This window comes from Procambarus clarkii, chromosome 48 (assembly GCF_040958095.1).
Source record: "Procambarus clarkii isolate CNS0578487 chromosome 48, FALCON_Pclarkii_2.0, whole genome shotgun sequence".
NCBI lineage: Eukaryota > Metazoa > Arthropoda > Malacostraca > Decapoda > Cambaridae > Procambarus > Procambarus clarkii.
Window position 1 is genome coordinate 17228359 of NC_091197.1, and position 20647 is coordinate 17249005.

At 45.1% G+C, this 20647-nt stretch overlaps 1 protein-coding gene across 1 annotated transcript in view; it reads left to right on the plus strand.

Moving 5' to 3' along the window:
• Nucleotides 1-20385, plus strand: part of LOC123764806 (uncharacterized) — a 138836-nt gene extending 118451 nt beyond the window's left edge. The window contains exons 2-7 of the mRNA XM_045752978.2: nt 3155-6064; nt 7368-7484; nt 11550-11699; nt 16163-16327; nt 18390-18826; nt 20170-20385. Of these exons, the coding sequence (XP_045608934.2) occupies nt 4224-6064; nt 7368-7484; nt 11550-11699; nt 16163-16327; nt 18390-18810 (2694 nt within the window). The 5' untranslated portion in view covers nt 3155-4223 and the 3' untranslated portion in view covers nt 18811-18826; nt 20170-20385. The remainder of the gene's footprint in view (nt 1-3154; nt 6065-7367; nt 7485-11549; nt 11700-16162; nt 16328-18389; nt 18827-20169) is intronic.
• Nucleotides 20386-20647: the final 262 nt, after the last annotated feature.

Here is a 20647-nt window from a genome sequence, read left to right on the forward strand (position 1 = left end):
GAATAGTGAAAATATATTGGGTTTCTTGTTCAATCTCGGTTCACTGATTCCATCAATATTGAACTATTTTGTCCATGTATCCTCATTTATTACAATTAGCTGTATGTGCTTAATTAAAAACTTTCCTTTTCATCTCTGTTTTCAATATTGTATTTTATTTTTATGTAATTAAAACTTCTCTGCAATTCTCTGGCAGGCAGCTTCTCTGCCCACTAAAGTTTTTAGAATAACTTTTTATATTAATCTAAAAATATTGCAAGTAACATAGCTTGCAATCTCTGTTACTCTATTGGAGACTGAACTTTGGTCTTAATGTCATCAGAAAATGTTTGTACTTTTGGCGACTAATGGGTGTGTAAATTTAAAATATTACATTGAGTGCGATTTATCAGAGATTAAATGAATTAAACGTTTCACCAGTCGGCAAATTACTTGTAAAATCCTCCTCATTTGAAGTTCAAATTAAATGAAGGATATTTCCAGTTAATTGACTTATCCGCTTTTAATGTTGGTATATTAAAATCTCCAACAATATTGACGTCACATTCATTGATATTTCATCAGTGTGTGACTGATATTTTGTTTATATCAGTTAGAAATTACTCACCACGTGACCTAGACATTATAGCTTTCATTGTATTTAACGTCGACTATTATTCCCTAAATATTCGCGGAATTAACTTTTTTTTAAATGTACAAAACGAACATTTATGAATATTTAAGATGTTTAATTAACTGATAATATATATCTAACGTACATTATATGACCATCTCTATACATGATTTAATTTATAGTTTGCCTCATCAACAACTTTTTTTCCTCTTTCGCATAAGAAAAGAATTCAAACTGAATTGGAACTTTCTGCTTGACCATTTTTTCGTATCTGCCCAAGATCTTGATAATATTGTAAATATAGCATCGAGCGAAGACCCCGAGTTCCAAAACCTCTTTTGTACACAAATGCATTAATATATCAAATTTAATAGATAAAACTTTTAGTCTTTGCGTCTTGGCGCCTTGTTTGGATAATCACTTAGATTAATTTACGGATTTTCATAATTTAAGATATCATTTTATTATGCCGAATAGACAATGAACTCAAGATTTTACGAAGGTTGAAGGGTCTGACTAAATGCAGACATTATTTAGACCTGACCTGAGACCTAGTCAGACCTGGGAATGGACCTATCAACAAGCCTCATTCCTGAGGCTTGAGTAAATAGTAAATAAACTTAAACCTAAGTAAATGAGCTTCAGCAGCAACTTCTGCATTTGCAAAGGTCACAACAAGTAGAATTTTAAGGTAGAAGCCTAAGAAACAGATGAGCTGTTTCATAGAGGTGCTTCAAGGTTTTTTGTAGCGTAAGAGTAGAGGGAAATTGAAATGAACTAAAAAAAATCAAGGTGTAGAAGTAAACTCCATTCAGACATTAAAATAGATATAATATGGAAAACATGGAAACACAGGATCAGGGGCCTTTGCATTCAACAACCGGCTGTTGGAAAGGTTAAGTGCATGAGCTAAAGTTTATTCCTACAGGCACAAAAAGTGATTACAAACACACACGCGCAAGATGACTTAAGTTAAACTGAGAGTACGGGCTAACATATGGCTACTACACTTAATAAAGGTAAACCCGAAGGTGACACAGATGGGAAACTGAGTTTCCAAATAAGCCACAGAGACATTAACGAGAATTTTATCCCCATCAGAATAGTTAACAAATGAAGCTCATTAGGAAGTGACATGGTGGCAGCTAGACTCCATATGCAGTTTCAAATGCAGATACGATTGGGCCCAATAGGCTCAGGAACCTGTACACACACCAATTGATTAAGAGTCAACCCATAGATGCTATTCCACAAGGGAAATAGAGCTTGCAGTGTGATCTCGTAATACGGAACAACGACATGCAGGAAACCCCATGCAACAACCATTCCCGTGGCGATTGCAGAAGCAATATGTATTCAATGTTTACCAAATACAGGCATGAGCAATGTACAATCAGTGCACAACAGTGGGAGACAGGAACAATCAACATATCGTGTTCACAAATATCAAACATGAACAATGTATATTCGACGTTCATTATTGGGGAAAATGTACAGCGTGCTTTCAGCGTCCAGTAACACATGGCAACATTTGTTGAAGGCGGGAATGAACGCGTCAGCACCAGGTTCGAGCCTTTACTGACAACGATGACAGTAGTGATGGTCGCGTGCCTTCGCTGACACGAATGACATCAGCGATGAGCCCGCACAAACACTAACACAGGTGACGTCGTTGATGTTGCAGAACAATAATTAACAGATGACGTCGTCGATGTTGCAGAACAATCATTAACAAAGGTGACAGTCGTCAATGAAGTAAAACAATCAATAACGCGATGACGTCGTAGATGTTGCAGAAAAATAGTAACACGATGACGTCGTAGATGTTGCAGCACAAACACTAACACAGGTGACGTCGTCGATGTTGCAGAACAATCACTAACTCAGGCAATATCAGCGTTGGGAGCCTCTAACTGAGACTCTAATCACTTCAGGCTTGAACGATGTAAAAATAATTAAGACGTTTTCGTGAGATAATCATATAGTCAACACCGACAGGCCGGGGTCTCGTCCCGGGAACACCAACAGGCCGGGGTCTCGCACCGGGAACACCGACAGGCCGGGGTCTCGTCCCGGGAACACCGACAGGCCGGGGTCTCGCACCGGGAACACCGACAGGCCGGGGTCTCGCACCGGGAACACCGACAGGCCGGGGTCTCGCACCGGGAACACCGACAGGCCGGGGTCTCGTCCCGGGAACACCGACAGGCCGGGGTCTCGCACCGGGAACACCGACAGGCCGGGGTCTCGCACCGGGAACACCGACAGGCTGGGGTCTCGCACCGGGAACACTGACAGGCCTGGGTCTCGTCCCGGGAACACCGACAAGCCGGGTGAATTTTCAAAACAATAACTGTACTCGCACACTGACGCTGAATTACAAAACCATATAAACACCTGAGAAAACCTCAGAACATTAGTCGTCGACACAAAATACTCCGATCATTTTACCTTCTCCCTCAAAATTATTTTTTGTAAATATATTCTGCACCAAAAACAAATATCCAGTTCTAAAATGCCTTTTTTATTTATATTTTTCAGGGACAGGCGGAGAGTATGGGAACATGGAACCCCAACAAGCGGCCAAACACTCAGCTAACTGGGGCAAGAACCTGTCTGCGGATCAGCTAATTGGCGTAAGAACCTGTCTGCGAATCAGCTAACTGGGGCAAGAACCTGTCTGCGGATCAGCTAATTGGCGTAAGAACCTGTCTGCGAATCAGCTAACTGGGGCAAGAACCTGTCTGCGGATCAGCTAATTGGCGTAAGAACCTGTCTTCGAATCAGCTATCTGGGGCAAGAACCTGTCTACGGGTCCCAATTGGGGCAAGACCCTCTCTGCTAATCAGCTGAGACAAAAATCTATTTTCGGATCAGCTAACTGGAGCAAGAACCTATCTTTGGATCATGTTAGAGAAGTTTTTGTGAACGTATCAATAGGGAGCTACCCAACGCCTGAGGAGGTCATGGCGAGGCTCCTGTAGAGGACACGTTCTGATGGGTATGAAACGTTTTTTGAAATGCATAACATTTGTGACTGTGAGAAGTACCAGCAGCTGGAATGCTTTTGAGAACGTACCAGCAGTTCTAACGTGTGTGAGGAAATACCAACAATCCTGGCGTTTGTGAGAACGTCACGCCACTGCTAACGTTTGTGAGGAAGTGACAGGTGAGATGTTAACAGAAACTCGAATATTTACGAGAAAGTGTCAAGAGGAGTGATTGAGATCTGTGGCTCGTTATGGCGTTCAGAGAGAGATACATCAAACATCCCTGAATCGTGTGAGGAGGATCGAATAATAAGTGCGAACTTGTCACCTCTTCGGAGATCAACTAAAAATTGCCTGGCTTATATATGATAACTGATGGCGAGCGGAAGTCACAAAAAAGCTGTCTTGGCCGATAAGAAAGTCGGAGTAAATGTAATATTTTAGTCATTACGGCATACCGGCGTTTATATACACTGCATGAAGCTTTTTTTTAGATGGGAATTTATATACAATATGTCATATTTTTTAGGAGAGCTGCGAGATGTCATCATGACGCAATGAGAAGTCAGTGAGCTGGTGTCAGCGTAGGGTCCGGTCACCTCTACTCTCCCGGCCTGAAAATGAACTCTTGGAAGCCTGACACTAGCCTGCAGAGAGCAGCCAGGCTGCGTCGGACTATCGTGTGGGCATGGGTATGGGCATTCATGTGGGCATGGACTGTGTGTGGGGCCACTAGCACGTGCCCTAAAGTGTGCGAGTGCAAGTGGCGAGATGGCAAGGAGACAGTGTCGTGTCCAGACTCCGAATTCATCGACATCCCGAGAGGATTGGATCCCTCTACACAGGTGTTAGACCTAAAGCACAACAATCTGCAGATCCTGCCTCGCGACGCCTTCGTCGACACCGGCCTGGTCAACCTGCAGAAGGTTTGGCTCAACTTCTGCAATCTCAAACACCTTGATGGTGGCGCCTTCAACATGCTAGCCAACTTGGTCGAGCTGGACCTAAGCCATAATCTCCTGCGGTCGGTGCCCTCGGCGGCTCTGAGCGACGTGTCTGGCTTGAGGGAGCTACGTCTCGCTTTCAACACCATCAGCTCCCTCCCTGAGGCCGCGTTCACGCCCACGCCAGACTTGGTGCGTCTGGACATCTCCCACAATGTGGTTGAAGTCGTTCACAAGCGAGCCTTTCGAGGGTTGACTCGCCTGGAGGTGCTCAAGCTATCCGTGAATAAGCTAATGACACTGCACGCGGATATGGTCGTTCCACTTGTGGCCATACACGAATTGCACCTGGATGGCAACCCATGGAACTGTGGCTGTCAGTTACGCCCTCTGCGTCAATGGATGATTGAGCGCAATGTGGCTTTTTCTGAACCCCCCATATGCGTTCAACCTGATCGACTGAAGAGTCGATCTTGGCAGACATTGACGCTGGACGAGTTCGTTTGCGTGCCGAAGGTGACGGCGGTGGCACCCAGGGTCATGGCTGCCCACGGGGTGAACGTCTCCCTGTCGTGTCGCGTGGAAACTGACATCGACGCGGCAGTCACCTGGCTGGCTGGTGGTCGTCCTATCCACAATGCGAGTGAGTCGCGACGGTACCACGTGCTGGAGCTCGTGGCTCCCAACCTGGAGACGCGGCTCTCTAACTTGACCATCTCCGGCGCAGCTCCGCAAGACCAGGGCACCTACCGCTGCGTTGTGCACAACAAGGCCGGCACGGTGGAGACCAATTTTACCCTTCAAGTGTCTAACGAGATGGCCGAAGTGCGGCTAGTCACTATGGACCGTGTCTTCGTGACTGGTGGACTGTTGAGTGTTGTTACAATCATCTGCGTCGTTCTTCTTCTCCTCGTGGCAGTCGTCTTCCGCCGACGTCAGCGTCTAAGACGACGACGAGATCAAGAATGCGAACACAAGAACGAGACGCCACAGTCGTCCCAGGGACGCGGAAGCATTTCCAGCGACTCACATCCCAAACTCGCCGAATACCACATCGTGCCCACCAACGACTTAGAAGAACCGTCGCCGCTGCCGACACACTCCGACAAGTCGTGGATGCTTAGAGACGCCTCCGTCGACGACTTCCCCTCCACAAAGGAACTAGAAAAACCGAATGTTTACACAGACAAGGAGGAGAAACGACTAGCAAAACCCGGGCAAGGAGGCGAGGGTAAATCGTCCTCCCCCAGCACGGTATCCTACGTGGAGATTCCCAAGTCAGAAATGACCGCCACGTCGCACCAGCCGATAGAGGAGAGACTACGCTGGCAGGATCACCCGTACGACAGCAAGGGGACTCTGCTGCGCCAGGCCTGCGGGCAGGCAGGCTCGCAGCTCTCCAAGGAGAGTGGGGCACATTTCCCAGACTTGCTTGATTTGCCTTATAAGCAGCAGCTGTCGGCTCCCCGGCCGGCGGTGCAGCTGCTCAACCCCGCTTACTGCACTATACCCCGGGGGTGAGTGATGGTAATGGTGGCGCTGGCTCATCACCTGGGCTTATGCTGCCTTAGTGGGGCTCAGGCATTAGCTAATGTGCACTTACATGTGCAAAGGTGTATAACTCGTTCGTGTACACTATACACACACGCACACACATACGCACGCACATACACGCACGAACACACACACACACACACACCCACACACACACACACACACACACACACACACACACACACACACACACACATCTGATCAAAACAATATACTATACAAGCAAAGATAATAGGCAGTGTCCTTCAGTATGCTTCAATTAAGTTTACCGAGTGCTTAAGTACCTGTTTATTCTTTATGAAAGCAAAATGCAGATTAAATTAAGCTTGATGTAATAATATTAGCATATTAAATGAACAAATCCACAAGGGCCGTGATGAGGCTTCGAACCTACGTCCGGGATGATCCTAGACGCGCCTTAGTTGACTGCACCCCGAAATGGTTAAAAAAATTGCCGGACGTAGGTTCGAACCCTCATCACGGCCCTTGTTTATTTGTTCCTTTGATGTATCACGCTATTGTGATTTCTGTGTGTATTAGCCTATTAAATGTTAAGTAAAAAAATTGTAAATAAATCGGTTGGATAATGTTGGTAATGTTAAAATTGAGCTCATGAAATATTTAGCGTTTGAACATTAGCGTTGGAGGCTGGGAAGTGAGGCTTTCTTAGAGGACGATACTGTTATGCTGTGAGTATGTTGTGGGTATGATGTGGGTATGCTAACATTGTCTTCCCTTCTCTTCCTCTCACCTGCCTTCTGTCATCCTAATTTTCTCTCACCCTCACTCCCTCCCTCCCCCTCTCCCCTCCTGCGTCTACACTCCGTCTCATTTCTCCTCCTCTGCCCTAATCCTTTCACACGCGACCTCTCACATGCCTTCTCTCACCATCTCTCACACCTCCCTCCCTTCTTTCTCCATCTCACACCTCTCTTCTGTTCATTCCTTACTACACCTCTTCTTCGTTATCACTGTCTTATCTTTACCTACCTCTTCTCATGTGTTGCTACACAAACGCTCGTTCTTTCTTTCTATCTCTTCCCTCTTTGCTGTATCTCCTCTTTCTCTACCCCTTTCTCTCCTGAGTGTCTCTGCTTTATGTTCATTCTCTCAACGACCTTCTGCTCACTAATATTCATCTCGAATGTTCTCTGTCGTCTCCCGTGTTCTCTTTCCTGCTATTGCCATCTGTTCTCTCTATCCTGCCTCTACTCTTCTTCTGTCTTCCTCTCTATCCTTTGCTCCCCCCCCCCCCTCCTCCGGCAGGAGTGCGGACAGCGCGCGGCAGAGTGAAGGGTCAGCGCCTGCAGCCTCTTCAGCAGCTGAGCGCGAAGAGTCGTACAACGAGACGACCTTCTCGCTGCCTGCAGGCCGTCGCTACAGGTGGGTGCTGGTCGTGGGCGGGGGACTCCTGCACCAGTTATACACGCTGCAGTTATACACGGAGCAGTTATACACGCTGCAGTTATACACGGAGCAGTTATACACGTTGCAGTTATACACGGGGCAGAAATACACGGAGCGGGAATACATGGGAGAGGGATACATGACGGTCTGTGGCGCTTATGAGGGTTTAAGTAGGTTTTGAGGGTTTAAGGTGGTTCTGAGGGTTTAAAGGAAGGTTCTGGTGGTTTTAGGATGTTCTGAGGGGTTTAAGGAGGTTCTGAGATGAGGGTCTGACACAAGGAACAAAGTGAATATAAAATAGAACCAGAAAATGTGATCCTTGGTTGAACTCTAGCTCAGAAAACTCGGTTGATCTCCCACCCCTGACCCTTCACGCCTTTTCTTATACAGTTCAATGTAAAGAAACCTGGCCAAATAAGCATTTTGATTTTGAGACAGAAAGGCATCAAATACAAGGTACAAGAGGAGGTTCAAAGGGGGGGGGAGGAGGAATGGTAGTTCCAGGGGAAGAGTATAGTTCCAGTACTGTAAGTTGCAATTCCTGGAAACAGCTCTATGGCCTTACAAGCGATACTGACCTGGATTCCAGCAACTGGCACTGAAGGATGATTGGGCACTGCTCCTTAATTGTTAGCCACTGTTCACCTAGCAATAATTTGAATGCTAGTTGTAAATTCAAGTGAGGATCGTGTTCTAGGGAAAACTTGTAGGGTATGCCTTAAGATAAGCTGTTGAGGTTTGGTCTGATGTTGGGAATAAGGAGTATTTAACCTAAGGAACCCTGTTAATGCCGTGGCACTGTCTAACACATATTTTGGTCCTAAACGTTGTTCAGATGGAAAGTAAATTCTCAGTGAATATACGCAGAGAAGGTTGGGTAAACGTCTTGGTATTTATGTCTCATTTTGATGAGTTGTGGGATGGAGTAGCCCCAAGACGAAAGTAAAAAAAAAAATGCAAAGAGTGACCGTTAATTATTAACCGAATTTCCTTTGAGTCTCTGGCGCCAGATCTTTTATGTATTTTGTGCTTTCCTTAGGCATCAGGGTTTATCTCTCCTCGTGTAAACACTCGAGCGTCAAGTGTTTACGTTTGAGGGGAAAGATGTGCAATGTACGGCCGCCAATTGCCAGCTGTGGCAGTCTCATCCTGGCGTGACTGATCGTCGCGCCACGATAATTACCCATTATAAACTCCTTCAGAGTTTACCTCAATAAAATGTATAACTCTTAATTTAGCTCAGAAATTTTAACTTGGCTATCGGTAATACAATATAGTCTTCATCAGCAAGTCTTGGATAGTCATAATACACTATTTACGAATTACATAAGTTTGTAATATCTGATTTCGTAATAGATACCTTCGTAAAGCGACTCCCTCTGGGTTATACATCTCGTTTCTCGGTCTATACACACTGACTGAGAGTATCTTATCTTGAGGTTATCTTGAGATAATTTCGGGGCTTTAGTGTCCCCGCGGCCCGGTCCTCGACCTGGCCTCCACCCCCAGGAAGCAGCCCGTGACAGCTGACTAACACCCAGGTACCTATTTACTGCTAGGTAACAGGGGCATTCAGGGTGAAAGAAACTTTGCCCATTTGTTTCTGCCTCGTGCGGGAATCGAACCCGCGCCACAGAATTACGAGTCCTGCGCGCTATCCACCAGGCTACGAGGCCCCCTACTACGAGGTATCCTTTAATCCTGGATTGTTTTTAGAACAAAAATATTTTTGCTGGATGGTGAGGAAAGTATTGAGGTGGCCTTAATAGCCTTTATGAGGCTGATATAGGCTCAACACCGAACTAAACCTGTTAGCGAACTGTTTTACAAAGATATGTGGAACTCTTCAGTGTTTGTTTCTGATGACTTCTGTAATTAATTCATCAGTACATATGGTACAGCGCTCATCACTCTTCGCTTCCAGAATGGGAATGATTCAGACGTTGCGATAATTCATATGCTTTAAGCACACTATTATTGCACACTACTTTTCATTAATAATAATAATAATAATAATAATAATAATAATAATAATAATAACAATAATTCTGAGATGCGTATTGGTGATAAGGCGAGATTGGGCAAAAAAAGGAAAAAGGTCATAAATGAGTGTCATGAAGTATACATACAGACTGAAGTATACAGACTGAAACAGTATATATACCTCAGTGTGAAACATAAAAAGTACTGTTTCACACTGAGGTATATATACTGTTTCAGGCTGAGGTATACATATTGTTTCATACTCGTGTATACATATTGTTTCAGACTGAAGTATACATAATGTTCATGACTTAAGTATACATACTGTTTCACACTTGAGTAAATTTTAAATACCGGCAAGTCAGAAAGCTGTTGATATGGGTGCGGTGTGGACATGGGTGGGAGATAGAGAACATGTGTATTTCCTAGTGGAGGGAGGGAGGAGAGGGGACATATATAGGATGAAGAGAAGGTGGCAGGACACAGGTTGAAGGGGGTTTATCTTGAGGTTATCTTGAGATGATTTCGGGGCTTTTTAAGTGTCCCTCGGCCCAGTCCGCGACCAGGCCTCCACCCCCAGGAAGCAGCCCGTGACAGCTGACTAACATCCAGGTACCTATTTTACTGCTAGGTAGCAGGGGCATAGGGTGAAAGAAACTCTGCCCACTGTTTCTCACCGGCTCCCGGGATCGAACCCGGGACCACAGGATCACAAGTCCAGCGTGCTCTCCGCTCGGCCGACCGGCTCCTCGGGGTGGTTTTGAATGGACATGGGAGGAAGGAGAAAGGGCCTGGACATGGGTGGGAGGGGTAGGGTGAACCCGGAACATGGGTGGGAGGGGTAGGGTGAACCCGGAACATGGGTGGGAGGGGTAGGGTGAACCCGGAACATGGGTGGGAGGGGTAGGGTGAACCCGGAACATGGGTGGGAGGGGTAGGGTGAACCCGGAACATGGGTGGGAGGGGTAGGGTGAACCCGGAACATGGGTGGGAGGGGTAGGGTGAACCCGGAACATGGGTGGGAGGGGTAGGGTGAACCCGGAACATGGGTGGGAGGGGAGGTTTGAAGCCAGAACATAGGGAAGGAGGTGCCGATGGCTGTAACTTGGAAGAGAGATGGCTAACTGGAACACGTATGACAGCGAGGAGGGGAAATTAAACATATGTCAGAACGCAGATGTTTAAACACACGACACAGCTCAAATGCTCTATAAAGCTTGATTTGGTGTTAGACTTACGGCCTGTCAATGCTGGATGATATTAAGCTTACTGACAATAGTTTACTAACCATCAGCTAGTATACTTTACTTCTAAATATAGTGCAGGCCTGAAGGTAAACTCTCACCGCATATACACAGAGAAATGAGGTACACTTCTCTATATGATTATATATATATATATATATATATATATATATATATATATATATATATATATATATATATATATATATAAGCTGCTTTGTTTCTGGATTATGTCTACTGCTAAAGTCAACTTAGTGGATGATCAGTAAACAATTGTGTCAAACATAATAACCCTCCAGAGGTTCATAAGCCAATAACCAAACAGTAAAGTTGCATGTGGGTCAGTAACCTATTGTGGAGGCCTTAATAGCACTATCACTAGTTGATAAGCTTTTGGCCTAACACCAAAGTATCTTCAACTTATATGCAATGAAAGACGTATTTTATTTCACAGTGTGTATACACTGCAAGTATTCTTTAGTCCTGACCTATGTTGCATGCATGCTAAGTGATCAATACGCGTTTGGCGAGCGCTTAATAACCCTCCAGAGATTGATATGCGCTACGTCCAACCCCCCCAGACCTGAGTTTACTAATAAGTTTACTGAGTTTACTAACACCAGAACTAATAACCTAACATGATAGCTAGTAATGACTGGTAGAAGCCTTTTGGCGCCGACAGCTGGCCAAGATGCATCGCCATGTTGTTGGCTGCTCTGAGAGGCGTTTTACATAGCCAATGAAAGCGCTGGAAGTGAAAATGTAAACACACATATCTGCTGTATGTGATTGAGAGGTGTTGTTGTTGTTGTAGGTGTGGCAGCTGGGTGGACCTGACGCAGGTTGAGGCGTCGGCCTCCACCTACCCTCACCCGACCATTCGACACCAGCTGTCTCTACCAGACTCCTCGCCCATCCTCACCCCTCGTCACCACACCCTCGAGGACCTCCTGGCCGCCCACAGGTAGGTGGCCGCACTTCCCTTAGCCCACATGAAGGTAATTAGACAGCCACGCTAAGTCAAGTAGATTGGGATAATATGAATGTCTCTGAAGGAAAATTTAGGGCCAAAGAGTTCTGGTCAAGAGTGTCCGCCCACGGCTGTCACCCCACGACAGCAATATGCTCAAAGAACAACATTTGCTCTGACAGCCCTTACATAATTTATTCATATAATTGCTGGTTAGGTTAAGTGCTTTACAGGCCGGACGAAATCAACGTAGAGGTATCATAATATTCCCCAGATTTAATATAATAGTTTGCTAACAGTATCCCTGCATTAATAATGGTAAAATATACAATAATAAACAATTCCAAAATAAAATGAACAGACCTTTTTCCATTACACACAACATTCAGTGGTTAACTATATGTGGATGCTTGTAGTCACTCAGACCAGACTATAACCAGTGCAGCTACGAACGTCCACTGAGGGTAAATGTTAACTGTTTATAATCTCTCACTGACCTGTTTACGTGTTAGATGGGCGAGAAACAACTGCGGTTCACACTGAACTGCTCACAGAGAGAGATAATCTCTCAATAAAACTGAATACTCAACTTATGGTGGCTGAGCCCTCGATGACACTCAGTGAACTCCTCAGGTACTCCATCGTGGAGGTCTCCTTGGTGCTGCTCTATGTGTCAGTCTTCTCTTAATGACACGTAACTTGATACAGCACTCCCTTGATGACACGTGGCAGTTGGTAACAATGATTTGTTTGGCGGGAAACCCACGGTTGGTAATCCTGCAGCAACACAAGGCTGAACAATACGCTAAATTAGTTCTAAAAGCAATGAGAACAACATCTCGTTTTTCTGGGAAGTAATATTTGGGGTGAACGCGCGGACAACAATGCAACAATGCCACACAATGATGCAATTGTAGCTGGAGTTGTTCTAGGCTTCTAATGTCAATGGTGATGTAGATGAACCTTGATTGTGCGGCAACACTTTGAGACCATCTCTCACCATCTCGAAGTGATCCTTAAATTACTCTACCACTTTAGTTATGTCCATAATTCCACGGCGGTGATTCCGGGCACATACGAGGTATATATATATATAGCAATAATTATCTTATCACCGTAGTTATCATATAATTACATAAATATTGATGCAGTCACTCTAGTGTGATTGCTCTGTATAATAGTTATCTTCTTGTACAACTTGACGGTTCAGCTTAGTGGAATGATGAATTATGTCTTTGGCCCAATAGAGAACAATGATCCAACAGACTGTTGCAGTGCTCAGTAACGGAACGATGCTCAGTCGTGCTACTATCGGCCGCCTGGACACAATAGCTTAGCCAATCATGGGAATGCATTCTTACCGGCTTTCATTCTTATGACTGCTGATAGGCTCATCCTGGTGACGTAGATCGTGACGTCACTGCAACGTCACCGACTCCTGTCGACCGCAAGCGGACACCGTGACAGGTTGGGCGCTCCTCACCTCGCCCCGTGACGGGAGCCCCTCGCTGGCAGTATGGGTTCGAGTCACTTCTGGGGTGTGGAGTTTTCAGTTGCATATACGCCTGAGGACCATTCAGACCTCGCATGGGTTGCTATATATCTGCAATTTCCTTTATCTTTAGCTTCTTGTGTGTTCTTAGCTTCTTGTTCTTATGTTCTTAACTACTTAGAAGAACAAATTGAGTGAAATGTCGATTATACATATGGCCAAATTGAGTTAAGAGTTTATTTACTTCTATTGTTTTTAACATAATAACCGTTCCCTTGTTTGTTCAGGCTTGTATTGTTTGTTGAGCCGCAAGCTCTCGAAAAGCAAACAACCTATTTTGGATCCACTGGACTGTTTTTGCTTTCCTTCCGTTACATCACCTTCGCCACACCAAACGCATTTCCTTCCCCACACTGCTCACAAAGCCAGTAACACCCTACAGTAACACCCCACAGTAACACCCCACAGTAACACCACAGAGTAACACCCCACAGTAACACCCCACAGTAACACCCCACAGTAACACCCCACAGTAACACCCCACAGTAACACCACAGAGTAACACCCCACAGTTACACCCCACAGTAACACCCCACAATAACACCCCACAGTAACGCCACACAGTAACACCACACGGTAACACCACACAGTAACACCACACAGTAACACCACACAGTAACACCCCACAGTAACATCACTGTGTTACCCCCCCCCCCTCACAGTCTACCTACAAAGTCCTAAATGGCTCATCTTTCTCATTCTCTCTCTCTCTCTCTTCATTCTTATAAATAAGTGGGCCCTAAATTCCAGGTAATGGGAGTTTTCGTGACCGTTCGTTTCACATTCAACTCCCCCGCCTTTATTTCTCCGAACTCAAAACCACTAAATTTTTCTTGGATTAAGGTGACGAAAATTTGCAATGAATTTGGAGATTTTTCCGGTTATATTAGGTCCAGTGTGTTATGGGATCCTGGCAGAGCTAAGCCAGATGGGAAGGCTTCTGGCTTAGGTCTTTTCCTTTCCAAGTGCTTGTGATTAAGCGCTTGGAAGGGAAATGAGGACAAGAAGTTGGAAACATAAGGACAAGGAGTTGGATGAGGACAATGAGCTGGTAAAATGAGGACAAGGAGCTGAAAAATGAGGATAATGAACTTGGAAATGATAATGGAGTGAAATGAATGGTGAACAACCACTTTGCCCATCGGGGTTTGACCCCCGACCCTATAAAAATTAATACAAGCGCTGAGACAGTACGACTGTATGTAGGTTAAACCATCGGAAATCGATCTCCGACCCTTCTAGAGACTAGACTGTCGTTCTTCCAACCATCTCCAGTGTACAGGATACTGTCCATTGCCAGACATGACTGTAAAGAAGGAGCAATTAGACAGGTAGGCAGTTATAAAGACTGGCAAGTGACATATATTCCAACAAAAGAATAGATGATTAATAAACGTATGTAAGTACGCGTTTTCATAATAGAACTGTGTATAATTGCAATTACCAATTGATGCATCAGAAACCCACGCTCAAAAAAGGTGAATAGATAGCGATATCTATATTCTGATTCCGCCTACTGAAAAGTTAATATTGCCATAAGGATGGTCAAAGCTCTTAGTCGGGTCGTAAAAATAAATTATGGTTCAACTTGATCTTCAATGCTTGATCTATGACACATTTGAGGCTATGTATTTCCTGGAACGGAGGGTGAGAAGGGCAGCATGGAAGGTAAAGGGGGGAGGCGAGAGCCATAACTACTATATAGCACTTGGAACGGGTCAGGATTAGGATTTGGGGATGGGAAGAGGGGGAAGGAATGGTGTCCAACCACTTGAATGGTCGGGGATTGAACGCCGACCTGCATGAAGCGAGACCGTCGCTCTACCGTCCTGTCTAAGTGGTAGACAAGTGACGAAATATCTTAAAAACTTAGAGAACGTGGTGAGGAAGATAGAGAATGAAATAAAGGAGAAAAAGAATTAGTAGATGCATATAATTTAAGCCGAAACAGGAGCAAAACGAGACAATGAGAGTAAAGAATAAGTTGGGGACGAAAACTGTCTGATGAAAGAAGAGGCAAAAGATGATAGTAAGACACAGAAGAATGCCAGAGAGTGAAGCTACAGAGAACTCTGTAACGAGCATAAAACTCCACCATATCCTTACTTCCTCCTCCGTCCTGCTGTAGCTGCGCCAGTCTTGATGAATCTCCCATCATAGTGACGAATTTTTCATTTTATTGACGAAAATTTTCGTCTCTTTGAATATGTTACCTTCCGAAATTTCTTGAGATATCTCTTTTCGTCCTGATGAATGTTTCCTGCTCCTGACGAGTCTCTCTTAGTCCTCACAAATTTATCTGGTGGATGTGGCCTGGTTTCAACAAATACGTTGTAATTTTTGGACGAATTCTAGTACTAACCAATTTACGCTAATACTAACCAATTTATCCTAATACTAACCAATTTATCCTAGAACTAAAAAGTCTCACCAAGTCATGAGGAATTTTCAAATTATTTACCCATGTCTCCTAGAACTAATTACGAATTTATCCAAAACCTCACGAATCTAATCACGAATCTAATCAGGGGGGGCCGGCCGGCCGAGCGGACAGCACGCTGGCACGTGATCCTGTGGTCCCGGGTTCGATCCCAGGCGCCGGCGAGAAACGATGGGCAGAGTTTCTTTCACCCTATGCCACTGTTACCTAGCAGTAAATAGGTACCTGGGAGTTAGTCAGCTGTCACGGGCTGCTTCCTGGGGGGTGGAGGCCTGGTCGAGGATCGGGCCGCGGAGACACTAAAAAGCCCCGAAATCAACTCAAGATAACCTCACGTATCTGGTCTTAAATAATAACACCTATCATTATTAAGACTATAAATATTAGTGAATTAGCCCATGATGAATTTTGTTGCTAATCCTAACGAATCTTCGGTAATAATGTCCCTGCTGTTACTACACACAGAGCAGGGCTGGAAGGAGGCGCTGTAGGAGGCGGTGACCAAGTAGACCCTTGTAACCTGGAGTACCACGCTGCCCAGCTGGAGAAGTTCCTGGTGGAGTACCGGAGCCTACAGGAGCAGTTGTACCGGATGAAGGAGTCCTACGAGGCTAGTCATCGAGCGGAGAGGTGAGTCGCTCGTTAGAGATAATAATTCATTCAATTTTTTTTGTCGTTAGCTTGGGGGCTATTGTTATGATTATTAGTGTTATCGTTAATAACAGACGTTTGGAACTCTTTTATATGCATTTAGCTTCTATAGTTTCTTGAAGATGTGAGTTTCTACGATCATTTGTGACATTGTTACATCCCAGACGATCATTGGTGCGGTGGTTACGGTACTGCGTACGTTTAGGGATGATCCTGGACTGCAAGGGTTCGAATCCTGGCCGGGTCAATTAGAGTTCTTAGTAGACGAGAAGTCACAATAACGTGGCTGAAATATGTTAACCAAACCACACACTAGATAGTGAAGGGACGACGACTGTTCGGTCCGTCCTGGACCGAAACGTCGTCGTCCCTTCACTTTCTAATGTGTGGTGTGTTCAACAGAGTTCTTAGTGATCTATGGCTTACGTGTTTCTGCAGCTTTCTCACACAAACATACACACATCTATATAAATAAAAATGTAAATGTTCGTTTGTTCAAAATCGATAATCTCCAAATGTTCTTCACCGATTGCTTTGAAATTTTGACACAACGTTCCATTCGAATACGCGCATGTTTATATATATATATATATATATATATATATATATATATATATATATATATATATATATATATATATATATATATATATATATATATATATATATATATATATAACTTCAGTTGCATATTGTCCTGGGGACCATTCAGGCTTGTTCGCATATATATATATATATATATATATATATATATATATATATATATATATATATATATATATATATATATATATATATATATATATATATAGATGCCACACCTGTGACAGGTAAAAACATGATTTAAAAAAAAAACAGCGCTATCTGTTGCACGTAATAGCAAGAAACGCCATAGTAAATATGTTATGATTTCATTTCAATATTTCCGATTGCATTCATAAATTGAATTTTCATATATTTCGATTTATTTTTATTTTTATTTAAATATTTTGTGTGACATTGTGTTGGAATTGAGCTGTGTTGTTTACCATAATGTTAATTTCGTGAGTATTGTTTATTTTTTTAATTTTTTATTTTTCCATTTAATTTTTTAACTGTTTTTCTTAAATTTCAGTGATAGGCAAATCAAATCATTCGATGTTCCTAATTTTCTGATGAGAACATCAGATCATTTGGTAATGCATAGGACGAGGGAATGGGGGATGGTGGGGACGAGGGCACAGGGGAATGGAAAGTGGTGGGGAGGACCAGGGGAAAGGGGAGTGAGGGATGGTGGAGAGGACGAGGGGACGGGGGAGGGGGGAATGGTATGGAGGAGGAGGGGATGCTGGAGTGGCAGATGGTGGGGAGGACAAAGGGACCGGGGGAGGGGGGAATGGTTGGGAGGACGAGGGGACGGGGGAAGGGGAGAATGGTTGGGAGGACGAGGGGACCGGGAAGTGAGGAATGGTTGGGAAGGTTGCTGTGGCTCAGTAACGCGTGGCCGGGTACAGCTAGTATATATATTTATGGGGGGGGGAGGTACTACCTCTAGTTGCGTTTGTAGGGACCCTCAAGCCTCGAAAAAGAGGATTTGGAGCACCCGGGGAGCCATTATACATTGCACGTAATAGCCAGAACCGTACTACTTAACCGAGTATGCAAGGCCTGATTTACCTAGTTGACAGAATGATTTCAGTTATATTCAAATATTTCTTTCCAAATTAGGTTGTTCCAATTAATATTATTATTTTATATTAAGAACATGAATTACTGACTTAGTTATGTTTGGTTGGGTTAGGTCAGGTTAGGATAGGTTAGGATAGGTTAGGTCAGGTTAGTATAGGATAGGTTGGGTTAGGTCAGGTTAGGATAGGTTAGGATGGGTTAGGTCAGGTTAGTATAGGATAGGTTGGGTTAGGTCAGGTAAGAATGGAACACGCTAGGAGGATGTGACTTAATAGTGCAGGTTCGAATCCCTGTCCGGTCAGAGAGTTCGTAATGATATATAAATAAATATTGACCAATTGTTTTTCTTCACATTATCTTTTCTTCCCTTCAGAAGTGAGAGTCTTCACGAGGAGGACGTTGGAGATGCTGAGGATGACCTCGTACCTCCTCCTTGCCCTGAAGCCCCTACCTCCTCCCCATCTCCCTACCTCCAAAATCCCTCCAGTGACCTCCCTGAAGCTGGGAATCAAGACGATCTCATAAGCACAGAGCCTCTTCGAGCCATCCTGAAAAAGAGATACGAAGAGGGTGCTAGAGGCCTTCCTGGTCTTCAGGGCCTGTTAGGACTCCAGGGCCTTCAAGGCCTGAAGAGTCTCCAAAGTCTCCAAGGACTCAAGGGACTGCAAGGTCTCCAGGAGCTACAGAATCTCCAAGGACCTTATTCTCAAAGTGCCTACCATAGCGAGGACTCCGATCGCCTCCGTCCGATGTTTGGTTCCCCTCACAGTACGAAGTCTGACCTCGAGTCCTGAGGCTCGCTGATGGAAGGTTGGTGTCTGGCATCCCAGTAATGTGGGTGTGGGGTCAGTTGTGTACGTGTCTGGGGTCGCCAGGGGTGTGGGTGTGGGGTCAGTTGTGTGAGTGTCTGGGGACGCCAGGGGTGTGGGTGTGGGATCAGTTGTGTGAGTGTCTGGGGCCGCCAGGGGTGTGGGTGTGGGATCAGTTGTGTGAGTGTCTGGGGACGACAGGGGTGTGGGTGTGGGGTCAGTTGTGTGAGTGTTTGGGGACGCCAGGGGTGTGGGTGTGGGGTCAGTTGTGTAAGTGTCTGGGGCCGCCAGGGGTGTAGTGGTGGGGTCAGTTGTGTGAGTGTCTGGGGCCGCCAGGGGTGTGGTGGTGGGGTCAGTTGTGTGAGTGTCTGGGGCCGCCAGGGGTGTGGTGGTGGGGTCAGTTGTGTGAGTGTCTGGGGCCGCCAGGGGTGAGGGTGTGGAGTCAGTTGTGTAAGTGTCTGGGGACGCCAGGGGTGTGGGTGTGGGATCAGTTGTGTGAGTGTCTGGGGACGCCAGGGGTGTGGGTGTGGGGTCAGTTGTGTGAGTGTCTGGGGACGCCAGGGGTGTGGGTGTGGGATCAGTTGTGTGAGTGTCTGGGGCCGCCAGGGGTGTGGGTGTGGGATCAGTTGTGTGAGTGTCTGGGGACGCCAGAGGTGTGGGTGTGGGGTCAGTTGTGTGAGTGTCTGGGGACGCCAGGGGTGTGGGTGTGGGGTCAGTTGTGTAAGTGTCTGGGGCCGCCAGGGGTGTAGTGGTGGGGTCAGTTGTGTGAGTGTCTGGGGACGCCAGGGGTGTGGGTGTGGGGTCAGTTGTGAGAGTGCTTTGTGACCCAAGACGTGTGAGCTCTGGCGAGGGTCAGTAGTGCGAGAGTCCATGAAATATAAGTGCATATAAAAATATATTAAAATAATAACACATATTTCAAACTCCATTCTATACTATCAAAAATATTTAATACGATCAGAAATATTTTATACTATCAAAAACACTCGCAAAAAAGACGAAACGCCAATTATATATTGAAGTATCTTAAGAACTTAATAGGCAGTGTATATTGCCTATTAAGTTAACAGACATTGTGAGAGCCTGTATTAACATACAGACTCTCACAAAGATGCCAGAAATAAAATCTATCAAGTTTCCTTAATTTCCATTAATACCGTAGTCAGAATATAATGAATTTTGCTTTTACTTAGCTGAGGATTTTCCCTGATTCAGATCCTTCACAAAACAATATTTATTCAAACAAATATAATTGTAAAGGCCTTGAAACGTTACTTTAGCATGATGTTCTTGACCATAAAAAATGAAACTCGTATTTATAAATCCTTTTCTTGTTTTCCTCAGCAAACAGCCAAGAGGTGGAGCCTAGCTCAGGGGCTGGAGTAGGCGTGGAGTGAGAGATGTAGATGGAGGAGGAATGGAGTGGACGAAGGAAGTGAAGTGTCAGAAGCAAAATGAACTGAAGTGGGTTTCTGAAAACCTGTTGCAACGAGAACATTGCTGGCAGCAACAGACCAATGGAACGATGGCACGAACTCACACCCATGAGGAGTCCTTGATGTGAGTGTGAAGTGGTGTTCTCTGATGTGAGTGTGTGGTGGTGTTCTCTGCAGTGAGTGTGTGGTGGTGTTCTCTGATGTGAGTGTGTGGTGGTGGTCTCTGAAGTGAGTGTGTGGTGGTGTTCTCTGATGTGAGTGTGTGGTGGTGGTCTCTGATGTGAGTGTGTGGTGGTGGTCTCTGAAGTGAGTGTGGGGTGGTGTTCTCTGAAGTGAGAATGAGGCGGTGACTGTGATGTGAGTGTGAGGCGGTGTCCTTTGATGTA